Raw genomic sequence first — 23,908 nt, 5'->3', positions numbered from 1 at the left:
GCCAGGACATCAGGAGAACTCCCTGCTCTTCTTTGAATAGTGCCATAGGACCTTCTACATCAATGTGGACATTGACTTAATATCTCATCCAAAATGACACCTCTGACGATGCAGCACTCTCTCAGGATTGCACTGAAGGGCCACTGTAGATTATGTGTTCTGGTCCTGGAGTGGGAAGTTGTGCTAAACCTTTAAAAGCTGAGGCCTAACCAGTCTTTTATAAAGTTCAGTTTGTAGCAGTCTTATTTTGGATTATGTTTACCTTGGAAGGCTATACTTATTATTGACTGCATTTGTGATTGAGCTCTGTGTGCAAAGGAGCTTAGTGTTCTTGGGTCAGTAACTCAAACTACTGCATCTGTGGACAAAGTCAAATGGCAGAATGTGTGTTGGAGTAGAACGGGGAAAAGAAGGTTCCCAATTGAAGCTGTAGTGACAACAGAAGGCCTTGGGATCTGTAGTACTTGTACAGAACAGACTGGGCACATAATTTAGTCCTTGCCAAGTCAGAAGTCCTAATGTTTAAGGGAATGCTTAACAGAGACTGACGACCAAAAATGGTTATGTCATGCTATGGGTGTCTAAATGGGTCGATCCCATTAACAATGGTATGGAGTAGATGGGTATTGAAGTGATTTCCTTTTGATTTGTGACATCCAAGATTTCGGTTTCATTTTGCTATTAGACACAGTAATATAAACAGCTGGGACAGCTCAGTAATGAAGCCTCGCAGGCCTGACTAACAACGACATTAGAGACCACACAGAATGTCATGCAAGAGGGTGGAGAGGTAATACATTCTCCTCAAAACTGGGGCCAACATTTACAAGCTCTTTATTCCACTGAATGAGCATCTACTAATTCCTAGGACCCCAGCTGTTCACAATATATATTAATGATCTGGACGAGGGAATTGGATGTAATATCTCCAAATTTGCAGACGACACAAAGCTGGGTGGGAGGGTAAGCTGTGAGGAGGATGTCTTGAAACTCCAGTACGATTTGGACAGATTGGGTGATTGAGCAGAAACATAGCAAATGCACTATAATGTGGATAAATGTGAGGTTATCCACTTTGGTGGCAAAAACAGGAAGGCAGATTATTATTTGAATGGCAATAGATTGGGAGAAGGGGAAGTGCAAAGAGACCTGGGTGTTCTTGTGCACCAGTCGCTGAAGGTAAGCATGCAGGTGCAGCAGGCGGTTAAGAAGGTAATTGGTATGTTGGCCTTCGTAGCAAGAGGGTTCGAGTACAGGAACAAGGATGTCTTGCTGCAGTTGTACAGGGCCTTGGTGAGACCGCACCTTGAGTATTGTGTGCAGTTTTGGTCGCCTTACCTGAGGAAGGACGTTCTTGCCATGGAAGGAGTGCAGCGAAGATTCACCAGGCTGATACCTGGGATGGCAGGAATGACGTATGAGGAGCGATTGTGTCGATTGGGCTTATACTCACTGGAGTTTAGAAGATTGAGAGGGGATCTCATCGAAACCTATAAAATTCTGTCAGGCCTGGACAGACTAGATGCAGGAAGGATGTTTATGATGGCCGGGGAGTCCAGAACCAGGGGTCATAGTCTAAGGATAAGGGGTAAGCCATTTAGGACTGAAATGAGGAGGAACTTCTTCACCCAGAGAGTGGTGAACCTGTGGAATTCTCTGCCACAGAGGGCGGTGGAGGCCAGTTCATTAAATATATTCAAAAAAGAGTTGGATATATTTCTTAAGGCTAAAGGGATCAAGGGATATGGGGAGAAGGCAAGGACAGGGTACTGAATTTGGATGATCAGCCATGATCTCATTGAATGGCGGAGCAGGCTCGAGGGGCCGAATGGCCTACTCCTGCTCCTATCTTCTATGTTTCTATGTTAAATGGCTGAGGAATGTTCTGGCTTCTAACGTCTAATAAAATGCTCAAGAATGCTCTCAAAAGAATTCCAACATTTGAAAATCAAAGTTCCTTTTTGAAGTGACAGTAACTGTATTTGTGACACGTTTTTGAAAAAGGCTGCCCAGTTCCATTTTCATAAAGTTAACTGGCAAGAGTTGGATTGAAGATATGAGAATAATTTGAATAGCCGATTATTGGCATTTTATGGACAGCAAAGCATGTGAGTGTGTTAAACTGTCAGAAAGGTCTTTAGCAGTATTTTACCTTGAGATTATTATCCATTTTTCTTTCTTTCTTCCTTTATCACCCATTCCTCTCCAGTCAGGAAAAGGAACCAGACCCCTCTTTCTGGCACTGTAATGGATGCTATAAGGTTTGTGAGAGCTTTCTAGCCTGACAAATGTTCTAAAAAAAAAAAATTACATTTCAGTTAATTTTTCTTCTCCTCCCCCTCCTTGTGGATAATTACTTTGCTTCAATGTGTTGCTTTATATACAGGAAACTCTTTGGTATCCGGGACCGGCGTGTTGCTGGTTGATCAAAAATTCTGGATGACGGAGAGGGTTATCTACCGAGGCTATTTTTAACAAAGAAAAATTAAAAAATCAAGAAATGTGCAGTATACAGTAATTGGGTACTCACCTACAGAATGTTGTGTTAAATGGATGGTGGAAGATGCTTGATTAAGTACCGTACTGCCAGTTGAGGGTAATGCGATGCAATGACTACCAGCAGCGTGGGAGACACACATCATTAAATAAATTTAAAACAGAAATAGATAGTTTCCTAGAAGTAAAGGGAATTAAGGGTTACGGGGAGCGGGCAGGAAATTGGACATGAGTCTAGGTTCGGAATGGTTGTGGCCCTGTGGGTAGTGGAGCGGGCCCAGGGGCCGTGTAGCCTGGTTCTGCTCCCACTTCTTGTGTTCTAATTCTGTTAGATTTCAGGAGATGGTTTTATTCCTGTTCCTGGCTGGGGTGGAGATCGCCTTTACAGAAGGTAAGTACTGTAGAAAATATAGGGACAGCGTGATCTCCTGGACGAGTTTCGATCGCCTAGATGGGCCGGAGAGGAATTTCCCAGATTTTTTTCTCCCAAATTGGCCATTGGTTTTTTTTATCTGGTTTTTCGCCTCTCCCGGGAGATCACATAGGTTCGGGTGGGATGGAGAGTGATAGTAGATTTGAGGTTAGGATCAGATCAGCCATGATCTTATTGAATGGTGGAGCAGGCTCGAGGGGCCGATTGGCCTAATCCTGCTCCTATTTCTTATGTTCTTATGTACCCCTGTAAAATGACGGATCGGAAGAGACTACCGGCGGCGCGGGAGAGTCAGACTCCTGTTACTGGGGTATTGAGGTGTTCCGACTTCCGACAGCACCAAGAAGCCGAGTAGTGGCAGTTTGGAGAACGAACTCGGCCACCACGGGAGACTCGGGCTCGGCAACATTGCCGGTTATTGAGGTGTTGTTTTTGGAGTGAGAATTTTGCCGGTTAATAGAGAATTCCGGCTATTTAGGTGCCGTTTAAACGAGAGTTTCCTGTAGATGGTTTGTCTGAAATTGGGAGCTCGCTGGACATGCTATTGTAAACGAAGATCCTGCCAGTTTGTGGTGCAGTATCTTGGTATAACAATCCTTACTACTGGACTGCAACGGGAACTAGATCTTTTTATTTAAGTAATCTGATGCATATCAAAACCCTAACCTGTTTTCTAGTTAAAAAGGCGAGATCTTCTTTCATGCGAAAGATGTAATGAATGGGTATTTTGAACAACCTCCAAGAAAAGCTGCAATTTCAGGCATCGGCATACAGTATGCTTTATAATATTTATGAATATCCCAGGCTAGTTTCTGCAGTTTATAAAAATCCATGATTGAAGTAGAGTACAGTACATCATCTTGTCTAACATTGGAGTTTTTTGAGGTTACAAATTGAATAACTGCTGTTCAAGAAACCAGACATATCATCTTGTTAGTTTGCTCAAGTTAACAAATTTGCTGTAATTTGGATTTTGTTGGAATTTAATTATCTGCCTTGTTTATTTTCTTCTGCCAGATTGTGGTTGCCCTGGGGCTCCTTATAATGGCAGCCTACCCCTTCATCAGCCCCTATGGCAGATCTCACTACCAGAGTGCCGTTGCAGAAGACCAGAGCTGGAGGAGTCCAATAATTGGTCATGTCCGTCTGTTTTGCCTACCAATTGCCAAAAAGTACAATCTGGAAGGTAAGCTGATATTTGAAGTCTTGCTTCTGAATTTTGTGCAGACTCATGGTATGTTTGGATTCAAGCTGGTAAGGATTTTCAATTTTAAAAAGTTCCAGTAAAACAAATTTACACTTGTGTCAGCACTTTGCAAAGCCAACATGGAACAGACACTGTGAAACAGAAACTGGCTTAGAAAAACATGCATTGCTCATTTGTGACCCTACCCGAATATTGAACAAACAAACTTTACACTCCAACATACTGTCAGAGTAGAGAAAACAAAACTCTGGAAGTTGTTTTAAGTCCTAGTAGATTTTAAAAATCTAAAGTGAACTACATAGTTACCAATATCTTGCATTTAGAGTCTGAAGAAAAAAAATGTGTAGATCCACAAGTTTGTAGAAACTCCTAAACTCGGAAACGTCGACACTCACTGACCTATACTACAGATTGTTACTCTATCATTATTTGGATTATAGATGTGATTTGTAGCTATAAATTCTTTTTTTTGGGGGGGGGAGAAAAGTGTGGGTGATCAGTGAAACTTTACGAGCAAACTCACAGAATCACAGAAACCCCACAATGCAGATAGAGGCCATTTCGGCCCATCGAGCCTGCACCGACACATATCCCACCCGATCCCCGTAACCCCTACACCAACACATATCCCACCCTATCCCCGTAACTCCACATATTTAATCCCCCTAACACTAAGGGTCAATTTATCATAGCCAATCATCCTAACCCGCACATCTTTGGACTGTGGGAGGAAACCGGAGCACCCGGAGGAAACCCACGCAAACACAGGGAGAATGTGCAAACTCCACACACAGTCACCCGAGGCCGGATTCGAACCCGGGTCCCTGGCGCTGTGAGGCAACAGTGCTAACCACTATGCCACCGTGCTTATCTCATATCCCACACAGCAACCATCAAACTATCTAGTCAAGAGTGGTTTCATTCATTTTTCTGAGGGAGGTTTTCTTGAGCGCTACTTTGTAAAGACATTATGTATAACACTATTTAAACCACCAGAATAGCATTACATTCATCAGATTTTCTATGCCTAGAAAGATCAATTTTTCTAATCAATTCTAAATTCTGTATTAATGGATAGTTTTCCAGGAGATACTCTTCTCACTATCCAGTATCTCCCTTTTCCGGTGTTAACGTGAGGGGAAAAGAGAGGTTATTTGAAACAGTTAAATATTTTTATGTAATATTATTGCCTCAGTACCCCTGCCTAATAACAAGGGAAGGGGAAGATGACAGTGAAGATTTCCCCGCTTAAAATGTTTACTTTTACACTAACATAAAATGGGAGGAAGAGTAAAAATGAGAGTGTTAGATAGGAAGGTAGAAAGATGCCAACAGAATTATGTGAGAAGCATACAGTGAGGGGCTAATAGAGAAGAAAAGTATGAAAAATAGAAAGACATAGGTATACAGGAAAAAGAGATCAGGAGGGAGACTGTTTTAAGGAGAAAGAGAATCTGTTTTAAGGAGAAAGAGAATCTTTTAAAATGTTTGTCCATGAGCAGTGTTTTATGCTTACTGGTATAGATGGGCAGTCGCTTTTCACCTATGGAACCAGGGTTTTAATTGGGCCTCACTGATTGATTGGTTGAAAGTCTCTTCTCCCTGCATCTGAAGAATCAGACAGTCTCCATCCTGATCCTAGTGGGTTTAAAATCTCTTCTCCCTGCCTCTAAAGGATCATACTGTCTCAACTCTATTCCTAGCTGCCCCTACAATTGGCAAACTTATTTCAGACCCATCATAGGGATGACTAGTGTAGAGAGTAGAAACACTAACTTTCCCTGGTGTTTCAAAGTTCTGCAGCCCTGTTGCTGATGGAATGCATAGTGAGCCTCCTTTCACATCTTCATTTGCACACTTTGTGAACAGCTGTGAAGACATTGGCAGTAGAAATCCAGCAGCAAACAATCTGTCAATCCAATACGGCATTCCCTCTGCATATTAGGCAGCGATGCATTAGCATCTGCCTGGAAATTCCCTGCCCAGCCTGCCAATAGGGAATTGGCTCCGAAGGTAAGGACGAAGGCACGCTGTTGAGTTAGAATAGAGCGACTTTGCTTTACAGCCAGCTATGCTCTACTTGACCAGAAAGTCTTTGACAGTGATAATGGGTCCTTAAAATTAAATCACATGCAAAAACCTTTTGCCTTTGAGTCCAAAAATGCTCTTTCCAAAATCTTAAAAAAGATGTTAGTTTAGATACCTTCTATTGTTAAATGATCCCAAAATAAATCTGTACTTATTATTCAATTGCCACTTCCCGACACTAAATCCCACCCAAGAAATGTGCAGGTTTATTGAGCAGCCCTCCTGCCTCCACTGCTCAGATTTTGCATTTTATGAGCATTTCAAAGTTGTATTATTTGTGGGGTTTTATTTTCCCTCTCCTACATTACAACAGTGACTACACTCCAAAAGTACTTCATTGGCTGTAAAGCACTTTGAGACGTCTGGTGGTCATGAAAGGCGCTATACAAATGCAAGTCTTTCTTTCTCTCTCCCATTCAATAGGATCATGGCTGATCCGAATCTAGACTCACGTCCACTTCCCTGCCCTCTCCCCGTAACCCCTAATTCCCTTATCTGCTAGGAAACTGTCTATCTCCGTTTTAAATTTAATGTTGCAGCTTCCACAGCTCTCTGGGGTAGCAAATTCCATAGATTTACTACCCTCTGAGTGAAGAAGTTCCTCCTCATCTCAGTTTTGAAACTGAACTGTCACTATACATAATCTTTATCAAAGTAACTGAGCAGCGTGTCCTTTGTTTCTAGTATTTTTACAGCAGCTTTTTATGCTTATTATTTAATCTTATTATTGAACTTGCCTCTTTAGTTTTGTCACAATCTTTGGGTTTTTGCACTCGATAGTTTCTTGTGTTCATCGTCACCAGTCACTCCCATGCATGTACCTCGCGTCCCCTATGACCTGGAGTGTACCTTTATCTGCCCAGTATCTAGTTAAACAACAGCATGACCTGGAGCTTCGAACAGACCTTCTCTCCTTTTACAAGCTACTGAAATATAATGTGCTGCTATGTGAGTCCTCCTATCTCTATACAAGGTGAACTTAATAAGCCACTGAGATGAGGCACAGGCTTTGGACCAATAACATGGATATTTACATAAAATGCACGATTGAGTAATCACACATTCCCCAAAGCCCTTGGTTTATAAAAACAATAAAGATGTAAGTTACTTTCTCTCTAAACTTGATTCTGAGACAGAAGACGTCCTCTGGTTTAACCCATTGAAACTAAACTGGCTTAGGCTTCAAAATACAAACAGCTCATTTTTGCTAACTGCTGAAATCGCAGACAACTCTATGACTGAGAAAAAATCTGACCCTTGTCTCGGAGCACTGCCTCCTTAGGGCTGTCAGTTTAGGTTCTCTATCTCGTTCCTGACCTGCTAACTATAGGGCTCTGGACTGGGGCCCAGCTTTAGATCTATGAGCAGACAATATATCTTTCATGATTTAATTAAACTTTCAGTATTGAATGAAAACAATATTTATTGAAGGCCTAAGATGCCTGTTGATGAATATGACCATTCCAGCTAACTGGCCTCTTGGGTGGGTGGGGGGGGGGCTTCCTATTGTTCAGCACTCCAGTAACGCAAATAAATGTGCAGCATCAATGCCAACATGTCTAACTCAGTAACCCTTCATATCACTACTGTGTGGGCCTAATCATGCTTGAGGAACATCTCCTGGACAACCAGACTGCCCTCTGGGTGGAGCCTTATGATTGGCAGGTCAATGGGCAGGATCCTCAACTGACAGCTCTAGGGGGCAGTGCTCCGAGACACAGGTCAAATTCTCTCTGTCGTAGAGTTGTCTGCAATTTCAGCAGTTAACAAAAATGGGCTGTTTGTATTTTGAAGTCTAAGCCAGCTTAGACTTCAAAATGGGTCTCGTCAGAGGAAGGCACACATTTCCTGTCACATTCTGTGCAACACTTCAATCACACTTAATCATAGCCAATATAATTCTAAACGGGGGAACTTCTTCAACCACACTTGATTAGGTCATTCTTCCCGTGTGATTGACTCATGGATTTGACCATCTTCCACTTCCCTAACTTCCACTTTCTCAACAGTTGCAACAGACTATGGACAAGTAAGTTAAAAACAAACTTGAAAATAATTTAACAGCACCAAGCTAGGTGTGAAAGTAGCAAAGTTTAATGTTTTAAACAGTGATTAGCCAATCAACTCCGTCAAAATACCTTTTTCAAATCCTTTTAATGCATTTTTTTCACCACCAAACATGCACAGTTCTGAATAACCTTCAAACACAAACCATTAAACATAGGTTTAAAACATTTTATTTTATTTGTTAATTTTGTACCTTTTAAGTATTTGATTTTCCTCCGAGACCTCATGGCTCCTAGTATTATAGTTGGGGCTCAATTCTCTTACAGTTTTTCATGGACGTTGATCTGTGTACTACTTTTCTGTTTTTCATATTGTGCATACATGACCATTGCCCATGCATGGTCCAGATTTTGTGGTCAGTGGTGGAGGAATGATGCTCGCTGTTCACTACGCTGACAGAGTTTCACGGGCTTTTGAGCGTAGATTTGCTGTCATCGGACATCTGATCCAGCGAGGCGCCCTCTACAGGGGATCTGTGGCGTGTGTGAGCAGGCCAAGCAACCGTGCAGCTCTCCAACCAATCAGATTGAAGAATCCTCACTGAGACACGCGGGGGGGGGGTCAAAATTGGGCGTGGTCAGGCCCGTTTGGGTACTTTGAGGCCTCTTAAATGTCCAAAAGGGTGTCCATGCCACACATGCGCACTTCCGACGGGCAGTGTGCCAGACGCCATGTGTAGAGGTTAGCGCACGCATACCTAACGTCCGCCAGCAGCATGAAGAGCCCACAGATCATGACATCAATCAGTGTGCATTGCTAATCTGACGCCAGAGCTGCTATTTTGGAGCTCCACGCGCCAGCCTACGCCCTCTCTTAACCTCACGCAGCTGAACATGACGTTAAGCAGCATGAAGGAACCCCTACCAGTGCTATTTAAAGGGATCATCAACTACAAGGCAAAATCCAGGCTGATTTCTTACCCAATTTTTCTCTCTTTTTGGTTACAGCCTTCACTTGTGCTTGCGTGTCCTCTACTATTTGAGCTAAACCTCTAAAACAGCGTAACCTCTGACATGCCATACACAACATCATGGGAGGGTCTGCTAGCTTTAGCCCCACTCCAAAACCTGAACGCATAATCCTAGCTGAGACTTCAGTACGATACAGAAGCAGTTGCAGTGTTAGAGGTTCTGTCATTCAGATACAACGTTAAACCAAGGCCACACTTGCCTCCTCTTGTGGATATTAAAGATCCTTGGCTGTATTAGAAGAGCAGGGTTCTCTCCCGATCTCCTGGCTAACATTCTTCTTGCAACCAACTCCATCAAAAAACAGATTAAATATTGGTTCATGTCTCTTGTTGATTGTTGGGTCTTATTATGTGCAGTTGGCTGTTGCATTTATCTCCAAAGCAACCAAAAATGCATTTAAAAAGTAATTTGTTGGCGGAGGTGTCCACACTATATAAATGCAAGTTTGTTCTTTAATGTAAATGTATAGATGAAATTTAGTACAGGAAACAAAGGAATCTGTTAAAGTTGCATTTCATTTTAGTGGCGAAGTCTGTAAGTAAAGTGATTAAAATGTTGGTTTGGATTCAGCCTTGTTCTTGAACACTGAGTTATTCTTTCCACCCTTATTTAATAAAACAATCCATTTAAAGTCTCCCAGGGTTTGAACATAAGACATCTGGAAATTAAAAGTAATGTATCCCAGTTGAAACAGTGAGTCACACACACTGAGACAGCAACATGCTTCGCATTACTTTTGTTTGTTTTCAGTACAGCTGTAGGTGGCCTCCAACAGTAGAATTTGGAACTATAAGCCACTACAATGAATGACATGTCCTTGAATTAAAGTACAAAACTTTCTTTAAATCATTGACCTTATTCAAATCCTAGCATAATGAATGCAACAAAGTATTTGTGACCGCCATGTTGAAGTAGAAGTTGAAAGCTAGGCAACCAGTTGTTTAGTTTTGTAGACACAAAATAACGAGTGACTGGAGTATTGGGTCATAGTTCTGATTATTACATGAAAGGCTTTTATAGTTTGATATCGGTACCTTTTGGTAATATTAAAAACTTAACTATTCCCAGCCAACTGTTCTTTATATGTCGCCTTCACCATGATTTACTTTCTTTAGTGTGTAAGAGGACTCATTTTTGAGTCTCACCAAACTAAATTGCAGGATATTGTACAGCCCGAAGCAATTGTTGATTCACACCAAGTAGCTAACAAGTTCTGCAAAGACATGCGACCTTGATCGGATATTAATTTTCTGCAGGACTAAAGAGTAAATGAACACAGACAAAATGTGTAAGCCTTTGGGAGTAAAAGGTTCTCCAAACATTTTTCTCCTGAATTGCAGCTTGTTCTCGTGAATTCTCTGAGGTGACATATATATAGTTTTCGCCATATAGTTAATTAATTTATTCCGATTTGTAAAACAAAAGTAGATTTCAAAGTAGCATTTGACTTTTAGCAAAACATTTATCTGGCAGTACCGATCAGGCTGAAGTATTGGTCGAAGATTGTGTCAACTAGCAAGAATTTAAAGTAGAGCCAGTTCTTGCTGTACTAAGCAGAAATGATGTCCCATTGGATAGCTTTTTCTCATTTCCACGAAGTGTAAGGGTGTTGACTATTTTCATTGCCAATGTATAACATTTGTCTTAAAAAAAACACATCCTAATGCAATGGGCTGCAACACATTTGAAATGCTCTCCATTTTATTTTTGTTGAATATTGATTGACCTACACATAGACAAAAAAGCAAGAAAAATTCTTTTTACTTGCCTCCCATACTAATTTGTTTACCTCTTTCAGTACATAATAAGTAAAAGGAGTAAATAAAAGGGTTGGTAATGCTCATGAGGAAGGCTATCTTGTACTTGGGAGTGAAGGGATAGCAGAGATGTTTAAGTATTTTGGGTCAGTTTTTAGAGGCAGTCAAAAGTATGATTGTTATAGTACCTGATGAGGATTTGGAATAAGACTCTACTGGTGATAAGTATTCAAATGCTCACTATATTTCATAGACTAAAAATAGAAAGGTCACCAAATCCAAATGGGATGCATTCCAGAATACTGGAGGAGGATGGGGAAGAGATAGTATAGGCACTAACTATAATTTCGCACCCCACCCCCCCACAAAAAAAACTTGGAAATGGAAATTGTGCTAAAGGACTGGAGGATGGGAAATGTCACACCCCTATTCAAGAAAGGGAAAAATGATAAGCCAGAAAATTATAGGCTGGTTAATTTTACCTCCGTTGTGTGCAAAACATCTGAAGCCCATAGTATAGGATGAAATTCGTGAACACTTGGAAAAGCATGGAGTTATGAGGAACATTTGCATGGGTGCATTTTAGCATGCATTTGTATGGATGGGTCATACTTGATTTTAATTTTTTGAGGGAACCACAATTGATTAATCAAGGCAGACCGATGGATGTTCTAGAAATTGATTTTTACAAAACATTTGGTAAGGTGCCACGCAAGAGATTTGTTAGAAAATTGGGGCATGGTATTAAAGGGAATGTAGCCACAAGGATAGAGGGATGGCTAGGGGACAAAAAGCAGAGATGGGGCAAATGGGTGGTTTTCGGATTGGCTGGATGTAGGTTAGTAGTGTGCCCCAAGGATCTGTGCTGGCGACTTTATATAAATGATTTGGACATAGGCACAAGAGGAATTATACTAAATTAGGGGGCATGGCGAACAGTGAGGAAAAATGCAAAAGATTACAGCAGAACAAGTTAGCAGAATGGGCAAATTGTGACTCGTGCAGTTCAATGTAAAGAAAAGGAACAGTGAAAGGAAGTACTGTATACCCTAAGTATTAAGATTCTTGAGAATGGGGAAACAGACCTAGGGATGCGGCTAATATAAAATTTTACTGAAGTTTGACAGTAAAGCAATATACTCAATAGTTGGATGTGAAAGTGCAATTACTTTGTGTGCAGTACTCGTTATTTATACTGAATCCTGATCCTACATATTTAACAAACACGCATGACTTCCATTGTGTTTCAATTAAAGTTGTTGCTTCTTGCAGCTTTTCATGAGTGGGGATGTTCTGGATGTGAGCGGCTGATAACCAACTGCACTAAGTGTGCTGCCCTGACCACCGTTGGAACAGTAAATGACATGAAACATGTTTCCAAGTATAATCATCGAATAGTACAACCGATTGTAATCAAGGTGAGAAGTTACTTTAGGTTGAAGTGTTGGCCCTTTTATTTGGTGGCAGTTGTGCACTATCTTCTTTATTGTCTACAGAGGTTTGAAAAGACAGCATTCTTAAAATAGTGTTTGTAAATGCTGGCTCTGTTTCTGAAGTAATGTTTGCTGAAATGTAGAATAAGCTTTTTCAAGGGAACGTTGTAGTCACTTTGTGATGCTCAAATTTCTGTAAAAATAGTTTTACTGTAAAAATGTTCTTGGAAAGTAGAATATTTTTTAAACTGAAAGGTAATCCAACTGAATAGGTGTAAAATGATTTTCCTTTTATACAGTGAACAAATTTGTGCAAATGCAGGCTTTAGTCATGAAAGATTTGGTCTGCTTATGGAAAATGTCAAGCTGTTTTCGTGACGAAAAGGTGTTGGAGGTGTTGAGTTGGGGGGGGGGAGGGGTTGTCTCGCAGATGATCACTTATTGTGCAATATGGGGGGTGATTATTGTCAGCAAAAGCATAATGGAATATTATGAAACCCAGGCCCACAGTGTGATCATGGCAAGTGTATTGCACTCAATCATGATATGGTATGGTCTGCACTGCTAGATTGCATATTTATTTTAGTAGTGTATGAAAAATCTCTGTCATATTATGTTAATGTTTTGAGTAGATTTGTATTGGTGGCTTTTCCAAATGGCTCAGCAAGTTTATCCAGGGGTTAGCAGAGCCTTGCGTACCAGGAGTTGGTTTCAGCAGCTGTGGCACTACCATTAGCCTCACCACCAACAGGTTAAGTAGGCGCATATCGGCCAGGATTCCTGCTCTTGACTGATATCATGATTCCTAGAAATGCACAATGTGGATGGCAGACAAGGACTGGATTGGGCACAGCTGTGATGTTCTCTGTGGTCAAATAGCCTGCAGACACTTGCTGTGGAGGATCACATGGATATTAGCCACATTGGTGAGGTATCAAAAGGTGTACGGCAACCTTGGAACTGTAAACTAATAAGGCATCGATGCCTTCAGGAAAGGAGGGGGGAATTGGCAAGTAAAAGGGGAATAAAAGCTATTTATGAGGGTATCCCTTAAAAACAATGATTCTTTATATCAGATGATGCAGGTATCAGATTTGAGCACTTTATTTAAATAGAAAACTTAAGACACAACTTTTTTGAACATGATTACCAGGAATACACATACTTTGATTGCTGTACTGTTTTATGTTAGTACAATTTATAACTACAGTTTATGCCTTGTGCCGCCACCTATTCCAGTTGAGTGCACAGAATACTGAGGTTTACAGTGTGCATTCCTGTTAATAACTACATAATGTTTGTAAATGTGATGCAGATACCACATTTGCAATTATTTTTTCAACTTCTTCCTGTAGAGTGGATCAACTGTGTCGTTATCGTATGAGGATTTGAAGCGCTTGTATTCAGAATACAAGGAGGCCATGGATGTATACGCTGAGGTTGGAGGTGATATTGAAAATGAAGTCAATAAAAACTCTTATCTGTTTCCAGAAGAAGAATCCAACCTAATTGTTCACTGGTGAGATTAAATCTAGTGAATCCAGTTATTTTCTTTTTCTTAAATCACTTGGGTTTTAAAGTATCTTTCAAAAAACTGATTAATTTTCATAGTTGGAATCTTCTGTTTATTTCCTTGCTTTTATTATTATTCAGTTTGCTACTTCTCCTTTCCCCTACCCTAATATATAATATTCAATAGCCTGCTAAGAGATGGCAGTAATTGAGTCAGGGTGAATCATCGACTGAAATTAAGAGTGGCTGTTATTTGTTTCGTGGTCAACTACAGATAATTACTTGGTTAGAATCTCAATGATTAACATCACAAACATTTAGTTAAGTGGTCATTAGACCCTGCAACAAGGAATTTCTTGACCATAAGAGCTACGATTAACAAAAGAAAGTGATGAACAAAACTGCTTTTAATAATCTGGTAGTACAGTATTTGTATATTAAAAATCTTGTGTGATCATGCACTTCCTGTCTACAAACATTGCTACCTGTTGTCCTGATATTTGATTTTGCTTTTATGTCAATATTTAACTTCGGAACTGTCCATGTAATCATTTTACAATTGCCTGTTCTGCTTTGTTCATTAGCAGTTGAATGACTCAAATTGCTCTTTGAAATTTTTTCGTCTGCCATTCTTTTCTCAGTAACCAAAATTTTTATGTCCAAAAGTAAGGTTTTAAGCAACAGAAAATTGCAATAATTTACTGATTTGAATTGTCTTTTGTATCTTTTAATGGTTTTTACTTGAATGCCTCAGCCTGACTCAAAAGCCTGGGTGTCACCTGGATATTTTTTACCCCAGAGTAGTTGGACAGAACAAAAGACCACAGCTATGCATTCTGAGCATGTGGCAGTTGCAGAATTGTCAGCATGCACCAGCAGCATTGAAGCTAGGCAAATGATAGAATGCTTCTCTCTGCTTCAAAAATATTTGAAAAAAGCGAGAGGATATATTTGGAAGAGTTTTATTCTAGTAAAATTTATATTGTTTTTTAAAATAATTAACTCTGTTTCTGTATGAGAGACAGAGTAAATATACAACAGACTTTTCCTGTGGCACAGGCATTATTGAGTGCATTTCTTTTGTTTTAATCATGCAATTTTAAAGGCCAATAATGCCATCAGTAAGTTTGGTGTTTTGCGATTGGCTCTTGGAAGTGTAGCTCTGTGTCAGTCTCGCAAATGGTAGTAATTATATTTACATTCTTTAACTAAACACAAATGATAATTACAGACCATTTGCTTTCAAAATTCTTTTTAAAAACTCAAGTAAGGATGAGGAAAGGTACCAGTATGTCCTCATCTGTTAAAGCTTTAGTTGGTGTTTGAATATAAGTATGTTATAAATTTCAGGAAGCATATAAAGCAGAGAGAAAAAGAGACACTGGTGTCTTTCCTCATCCATACTTGAGTTTTTTTTTAAAGAATTTTGAAAGCTAACAGTCTGTAATTATAATTTGTAATAGTTAAAGAATGTAAATATAATTACTAACATTTGTGAGACCGACACAGAGCTACACTTCCAAGAACCAATCACAAAACACCAAATTTACTGCATTATTGACTTTTAAAATTGCATGATTAAAACAAAACAAATGCACTCAATAATGCCTGTGACACAAGAACATTCAGTAATGATTAGAAACTGAGTGACTAGTTATAAATGAAACTGCATTTTCCATATGCTTAAATCTCTTGTTTGGCTCTAGTTTTACATGTTTTAATTGGATAGATCAAAATTACATGGTCTTTTCTAATTCCATTTAACATTTTGGCTGCTATTTGTACAGATGTAGTGATCAAGTCAGACTTGATGCCATGTAATGCATATATAGTAGTTTGGAGTGGGGATTTATATATTATATACATGAATTTAATGTGAGAATTTCTGATTAAAGCAGGGAGAATAACTCATAACAGAATAAGAGTATGCACTGGAACTAATCTGCATCCTCAGATGGTTAAGAATTAGTGGAATAGAAAAGCTGCTGAAATCCCTGGTCAACCCAAGTGGAAGTCCATTAACATGCAATTCCCCATTTCTCATCACTTGACACTGGCAAGGATGATTGTTTACAAGTCATGCTAGTTCAGGCACAAAATCTTAGCACTATGCCACTGACTTCACCATCTTTGCCCAGAAATTATATACAGGCATCATATAACTCAATAAGAAAAGTGTTTATTTTGTTATATACCTATCTGTCTATCATTTGAAAAGATCACACGTTATCTTCCAGGAAAACCTTTGGTCTAATGTCATAATCTTGGGATCCAAAATTATATGTCAAATCATGGTACTGGCCAAAGTGTGAACTCCAGTAACACACTGATAGGGAAGGGGGAAGTGTGAATCAGATTTGTATGTTGTGAAAAATTAACAAGTACTTGACACTATGATTTAAAAGTATAATATACTTTTCTCAGGGTTTAGATGCCATCTGCATACTGCTGAGTTCTCTCTTATAACTGGTACAATAGTAGATTGCTGAAAACATTCATTTACTAATTTTGTTCTTTAATGCCAGACATTTGAAACTTTTTTAATTATCATGTAGAAAAAAGCAATCATTGGATATGTAATCCTGTATATTTGAACAATAGTAACCAAATTTAATCTTTTCTCCATAATAATCAGGAGAAAACAACGTATAAATGGGATGCATATTCTACGAGCACTTTTTCCAAATTCAAGCATGTTGCCCTTTGAGAATAAAGTATCCCTGAAGAAATGTTTAATAGCGTCTAGTCGTGGTTCTCCGTTCCAACTCCTGGTAAGGAAGATTGAACTAAGAGAATTGTGCTCTGTGACTGAATAATGAACAAAAATATCATCGCAATTATTTGTTCCTCTTGTAAAACAACTGCATGAAAGCATTCATGATTTATAATTCTGCAACAACAGAGCATATTTTTGCTCACCAGTCTTCTCCACCTTAAAACAAACTCTTCAGTTTTACATTTACCTCTACCACGTTTCTGTATTTAATTAATGTTTTCATCAGTCTTGCGAATAGTGACCATAATATGATTGAATTTGGTTTGAGAGGGAGAAGGGAGAGTCACAAACCAAGGTTTTAAATTTTAAGTAAGGTAAACTTCAAAGGGAGTAGAAATAAATTGACTGCAGTAAACTGGGCTGAACTGTTAATGGGTGAACCTACAGACAAACAGTGGGAAGTATTCAAAGAAGTATTTGGTACAATACAAAACCAGTATATGCCTCTAAAAGGCAAAAACTCCCCTTGTACAGTTAAGCAACCATGGTCAACAAATGAGGTAAGAGACAGTATCAGAAAAGGCTTGCACAAATGCAACGGAAAGTGGAAATCCAGAAGACTGGGAGAGCTATAATAAAAAGTAATAAAGTAATACAAAGAAAGTAATGAGATGCAACCAGCGAATATAAATAATCTTTCAAGGAATATCAAAGTTAACAGTAAAATGTTTTATTAAAATGTAGGGATATAGAGAATGAACTCTGGTGGGATGTGAGAAGTGACATTTCCCCAGGGCGCTCTACTGGGGCCCCAACTTTTCACCATATATATCAATGACTTGGTTGAAGGAATAAAGAGCTGTATATCCAAGTTTGCAGATGACCGCGTGTTAGGAGGCACAGTAAATTGTGTAGGTGGGAGCAGGAAGTTGCAAAGGGACATAGACAGATTAAATGAGTGGGCAAAACTTTGGCAGATAGACCTCAGTGTGGCGTCATTCACTTTGCATCCAAGAATGTTAAATCGGTATATTTTCTAAATAGCAAGAGATTAGGGATTGTGGAGGAGCAAAGGAATTTAGGTGTCCATCTACACAAATCAAGAAAAGCTAGTGCACAGGTACAAAATGTAATCAAAAAGGCTAATGGAATGTTGGCCTTTATCTCCAGTGGACTGGAATGCAAAGGGGAGGAAGTGTTGCTTCAGTTGAACAGAGCCTTGGTCAGCCCCCAGCTGGAATACTACAATCAGTTTTGGGCACCACATCTCGGGAAGGATATATTGGCCTTGGAGAGGTTGCAGTGCAGATTCATCAGAATAATTCTGGGACTTAAAAGGGCTAAATTATGAGGGTGGGTTGCATAAACTTGGCTTGCATTTCCCTCAGATTAGAAGGTTGACGAGTGATCTAATCGAAGTGTTTAAAATGATGAAAGGGATTTGACAGGGTAGATGCAGAGAAACTATTTCCTCTGGTAGAGGAATCTAGAACAAAGGGGTAAAATTAGAGCTCGGCCATTTAGGAGTGAAATCAGAAAGTGCTTTTTCCCCACACGGTGGCTGCTGGGTCAGTTGCAATGTTCAAGACGGAGATCGATTGAGTTTTTTTAGGTAATGGTATCAAGAGATGTGGAGAAAAAGCAGGTAAAGGGAGTTGAGGTATAGATCAACCATAATCTAATTGAATGGTGGAGCAGGCTCGAGAGGCTGAATCGCCTACGTCCTATGTCCCAGTCTCTTCCAATTACTAAACTATTGATTTGATTTTTTTTTTTGCAACAAGTAACTATTACAGCCATTTTCTAAAATAAAATACAAATTTTGTTCGATTTGTTTTTCCAACCAGATTTACAACCAGAACTATCAATCTTGTATGTAAGTAAGGTACTTGTGGTATTGGTTTTTATATGGTACGGTTATGTTGATTTTAAGGAAATTGCTGATTACAGGAATCATTCTTGTTGAGGGAATCAAAACAAAAAAAATCCAATCTATTCCAATAGTTTTTTTTTCCTGTTTAAGCGTTTCATTAAATTCAATTTAAGGGAATCAGTGAAACTAATCAGCATTACCTACTGAGATTTCATTTTAAAAAGTACTGAAATGGAGGTACAAAGCACCGTCAGAGCTGACATTCCATGCAAGCTGTACAAGTCTGCATTATGAAATAGGCAAGCTCAAACTGGGGGTGGGGGGGGTGGTTGGAGATTGGGACAGAGAGCTCCCAAGATCACTGATGGCTGGTTTCCCTGAGTGGTACGCTCGGTGGGCGTCACTGTACATTTATAGATTCACTGTCACAAAGATAAGAAAACAACTTTAAATAAACTGGATTTTGAATTGTAAATACGGTTTGCAGCAATGTTTGCCCTTCGCTCATTTCTTAAAAAGAATGGCCAGGAATTTCCTGAAAACTTGCACTTGAAACAATGGCATCATGATGATTTTTTAATACAAACGACCTGCATTTTCTCTCTCTCCTGTGCTGCTTCAGTGAAAATTCCACTAAAACATTGCATTGCTCATTAATGTAGCTCCACCCCCATACAAAAAAAGTAGAGAACAGGAGTTTCCTGCCTTTCCGCCAGTTCTGAATTCAGGTCATTTTTCTGGTGTTTGATGGCAGTTTTTCCTTTGTTTTATTTCTCCTCTATGAGACCTACACTGTATTTTCTGGATCTTGGAAAGCATTTTTACAGCATCAGAATAAGTTACGTTAAAAACTGAAAAGCGTCCATGATTGTATTTTCTTAAACATATGTGCATAATGTAAATAAAGGATGGTTTGATGGCTTCAAACTTTACATTTTCATACTTAAAAGAAGGATAAACTAGATTTTGAACTGTAGATACTGTTTTCTGTGAATTGTAAGTTCAGGCTTTCCTTGTGCGCTGATTTCTGCTTGTTTTGCGCCAGTTTTTACGTTGTTGTTGTGATTCTCAGGAAATGTTGGCATAACTTGCTGGTTACACCATTTGTGGAAATTCCAGGCCAGTTAGAATTAAAGACTTAAAATATAGATTGTGTCAGGATTTGTTGGGATGGAAGCCAGACAGGACTGAACTCTCTGTAACTCACAATTTTCAACAATTGAGCAGCGAAAGACCAGTCGTCAAGCCGCAGAGTTCAGGAGATTTGGGGTTGTTCTGTTTAAAGGAATTGTCTGCTTTAGGATATTAAAGTAACTCAACCAAAGGTGATTCCCTTATGAAAAATGGGCTGTACATAAATTACAGTATTGCTGCAAAACATCATTTGATTTTAATGTGTCTCTACTCTGCTCTGTCCTAGTCTCACCAGCTCCAGGTAGGACACAGCTGGCTGTTTGTAGGTGAAGGCAATCTGAAACTTCATATTAATGCCTCTGAGAAATGTGCAGAACAGTGTGGCTCCTTTGCAGTCCTACTCGGAGAAGGAGATATTGGTACGTAATCAAATGCACTTTTTTTTTTGCTCCTCATTGTTCATGTTCTATGTAAGAGGACAAATGATCTTTTCTAATAGTTCTCCCAGCTCACCGGCAAGGGGGAAAAAAAATCAGGCACCATTCAAAGAAGGACACCCTTTTTTTTAAAAAAAATTAAAAAAAATTAAAAATCAATCTGTTACGAACATTTTTTATTCTGTTAAATCATTCTATTCTAGCTTATTTTTGATTCTTTTATTGTAAATAATGCCAATAGAGATACTGATTTAAGCTTTCACACTCCCTATTTCCACCTCAACTCGATTTAGGTGCACATATGGCGCAGAGATTTCTGCCTTCCCTGCTGAAGCTTTACTGATCCAGCCGCCACCAGGTTTTGTACCAGGTATGGGATGGAGAGCTGCTGTGGTAGGTCTCTGGCTTAGCACAGTGGGAGAAACAGGCGACCGACAGGTGCCTATATCAAAACTTTTTTTCTGCCTAAATATTTTGCATTTCACTAATGTGTCTGTACACAGCTGCACTCAGAGTGCTTTGCCACAGATTCCTCTTCAGTTTTTGCCTCGAAGACCCCTCCTATCGATCTCCGAATGCTGGACCACCAGGGCTTTACGGGTGTCCACTTGCATCCAATTTTCAAACTGCAAATGGTGGGAAAATGTAGCAGAGGCAGTGTTTCCCTCTTTTGGCATACAGGGAACATGTGTCCAATGACATATCAGCTGTCTCTGATGGGACCAGGTACCGGAAATCTGCCTGTCCCAGATCCACCAAAAAATCAGCAGGGGAGGTGGAAAGTCTAGGCTGTGGAGTCCTACAGCAGTGTGCGTATATGAATTAATGTACAGAGCTAAAATGACCAAATTATTGAGCGATTCTGGATTAATGACTATCTCCCAGTCTGTTTCCCCAGTGAATTTGTGAGCATTTACTGTTGAGATGAAAAACCATTAATATCAAATAGATGGATGAGTTTTGGTGGGCTAAATATGCTATCTCATCCTTACCATTTCTTGTTACAGGTATTAGTCTTCCTGATTGTCCCAATTCCTCTACAAAAATGTATAGTTCGTCCTGAATTAATTCCTCTACAAAATGTATTGTTGGCCCTGAATCTGTCTTATTAAATGTAGCTTACTTTTGGCCAACAATACATCTCTACACCAAATACTGTGAATCGTTTATTTCTATTTTATGGTGAATATTGAAGTCAGATAAACATTTATTTTTGTTCCCTTTCTAGTATGTTTTTAAAGGCATAATTTGAAAGCATTGAGATGTGAAATAGCTGTTTTTATTTGGTGGAGAATCTATTTAATTGAAAATAGCCGAAAGTACATTTTTGTTGTTTACACTATTCAAGAAAAAGTAAGCTACACACACAATAGCAAGTAGCCCAAGATGGTTTACAGATATATCAAAATGATTTGGGGTTGTGCTGACACAATTCTAATCCTTCATTGCTCTGTATAATGTGGGTTGCTGACACTCCTATACATACAAATTCAGACAAAAGACCTTGCCATGTAAATATAATTTATCCTTTGTTAAATAGTTTTCTTTCTTGCTGTTGTTAGATTTATGCAATATGGACCAAATCCCCAAAGTAGCTTGCCTTGTCTTGTTTCCTATGTAAACTAGTAAAATGATTATATTACATTACATACATGGTATTTACAGCACAGAAATAGGCCATTCGCTCCAACAGGTGTGTGCTGGTGTTTGTGCTCCACATAAGCCTCCTCCCACCTTACTTCATCTCACCCTATCAACATTTTTTTTTTCTCCCTCATGTACTTCCCCTTAAATGCATCTATGCTAGTCGCCTCAACTACTCTGGTAGCAAGTTCCACATTCTAACCACTCTGAGTAAAGATGCAAGCTGTTTGTTATATACATTGTATTAATTGCAATTATTTGATTTTCATAAAATACTGTTTTACAGTTTATGCCAATTCAAATTACTGGCGGATGACCATTTTACCTGTTGGAGAGCAAACTGTCATTTTTTGTGTTGGATCCATCTAATTGCGGATGCTCTTGATGTCGCCAGATGAATAAATGTTCAATATTTATCCAGATAAAAAATGTTATTTGAATGCATGTCTGTGGACAGATCTACATTCCGAAATATGGTTTAATTTGTACTGTTTAGACTATTACTTTGGCTAATCTGTGTTGGCAGTATTGCACAACGATCCAAAGTGTGGTTTGCACATCACTGACTTCTGAATAAGTCCAATATAGCTTTTCTGAGTTCCAGATATCTTTCATTTTCTATTAATCCTCTTTGGTTACATCTAATGCATAACAATTACAGGAGACTTTGTTATATCCGGCACCAACGGGACCGAGCTGTTGCCGATCTATCAAAACTGCCGGACATACCAGCGTTAATGTTGAAGCATATGGAGGTTTTCATCTCCATATCTGACAACAAACACTGTTGCTTAGCAACAGCTTCTAAACCGTCAGCTCAGCCCGTACCTTAGAAGCGTCTCTGTAGCTTAGCAATAGCTTCAGAGAGACTTTCCAGAGCCTGACTGTTGGGGGAAAAAAAAGCCACGAGAAGAAAAAAAACCTAACAAAACGGCTCCTGATTTCTGCCGGTAGATCGAGGACATACAACCTCCGGATAAACCAAAGTTTCCTGTAGTTCAGAAAATGTTAAATATGTTGGGGCTCGTGAAAACGAAAGCTATATAAATTTGTCTTTTTAATTGTTTGTTTACTGTTTCTGTTAACTAATGATGCAGGATAAATTATCAGTAATGTTTTCAGGGAGAAATGACTACTAATTACCATTTTCATTGACTATTAACTTCTGTTTATAGTCTAATTTAAAAGAATGAGCTGAAGAGAGTATGAATTTTGGGGGAATAGGTGGCAAAATATTCTCAAATAAAATGATGGTACAGTACTAACTGCTTTGCTTAAGGCATGGTTTATGTGTTTAAAAATGATTAAGTTATGTGACTTTTACATAATTGTATTTGTCTATGAAATATGGTGGTTTTGAAAACTGGCAATTTTAATACAGCCTCACCATGTACATATTTTCAAAATAACTTTGTAAAATGTTGCTTTGTGTACATATATAAATATATATATATATATATAATATATTTGTATGTGTAAAGGTAAGGAATCTCTGAAATATGTTGCCTTTGATTTTTTTGATAAAACCAAAATTTGAATCAAAAAGTAATTGTTAAATATGTTTAAACAGCTTAGTGGGTTGTTGAAAATAAAATCTATATGTTCCAAGTGTGATTCTAGCCTTTCATCTTTAGCATTGTAGGTCGTGGATGGGAATAGAAAACCATTTGATAACATTTCCTTGATAGCTATTTACAAGTAATCTGAATGTGATCTAGGTACGGCAGCAGCTGCGAACTCTTGTTATACTTGTACAGGAAACTTTTTTTTAATCTGGCACCGACGGGACCAACGTGGTGCCGGTTCATCAAAAATTCCGGATAACCGAAAGCTATAGTAAAAGATACTGAGAGCTCCGTATAAAGCAACAAACCCTGTTGCTTAGCAACAGGTTCAGAACAATGGCCACAAATTCCAAGTGTCTCTGTAGCTTAGCAACAGCTGCAGCCACACCCTTGCACAGCAACAGATCTGAGGAAGGCAGAAGTAAAACTTACCTGAACCTACTCCTGAATTTTGCTGGTTACCGAGATTTCCGGTTATTTAGGTGCCGGTAAATCGAAAGTTTCCTGTACATGATGCTTTCATACATTCAATGGTCCACACACTGCTTCCAATTGATACTACATTACAACCTCAA

The 23,908-nt window shown here is 39.1% G+C and overlaps 1 protein-coding gene across 3 annotated transcripts in view; it reads left to right on the top strand.

Moving 5' to 3' along the window:
* Positions 1–23,188, top strand: part of c18h6orf89 (chromosome 18 C6orf89 homolog) — a 32,612-nt gene extending 9,424 nt beyond the window's left edge. For 2 of the 3 annotated variants that reach the window (XM_086011379.1, XM_086011378.1), the window contains 6 exons: positions 3,947–4,115; positions 12,292–12,437; positions 13,808–13,971; positions 16,600–16,735; positions 19,974–20,106; positions 22,055–23,188. In XM_086011379.1, the coding sequence (XP_085867505.1) occupies positions 3,947–4,115; positions 12,292–12,437; positions 13,808–13,971; positions 16,600–16,735; positions 19,974–20,106; positions 22,055–22,137 (831 nt within the window). In that variant the 3' untranslated portion in view covers positions 22,138–23,188. Of the gene's footprint in view, positions 1–3,946; positions 4,116–12,291; positions 12,438–13,807; positions 13,972–16,599; positions 16,736–19,973; positions 20,107–20,417; positions 20,495–22,054 lie in introns of all 3 variants that reach the window. The other variant, XM_086011380.1, reaches the window with a different exon arrangement.
* Positions 23,189–23,908: the final 720 nt, after the last annotated feature.

This window comes from Somniosus microcephalus, chromosome 18 (genome assembly GCF_052327205.1).
Source record: "Somniosus microcephalus isolate GS21.2 chromosome 18, FLI_Smic_1.0, whole genome shotgun sequence".
Lineage (NCBI taxonomy): Eukaryota > Metazoa > Chordata > Chondrichthyes > Squaliformes > Somniosidae > Somniosus > Somniosus microcephalus.
This window is presented reverse-complemented; position numbering and strand designations above follow the sequence as displayed.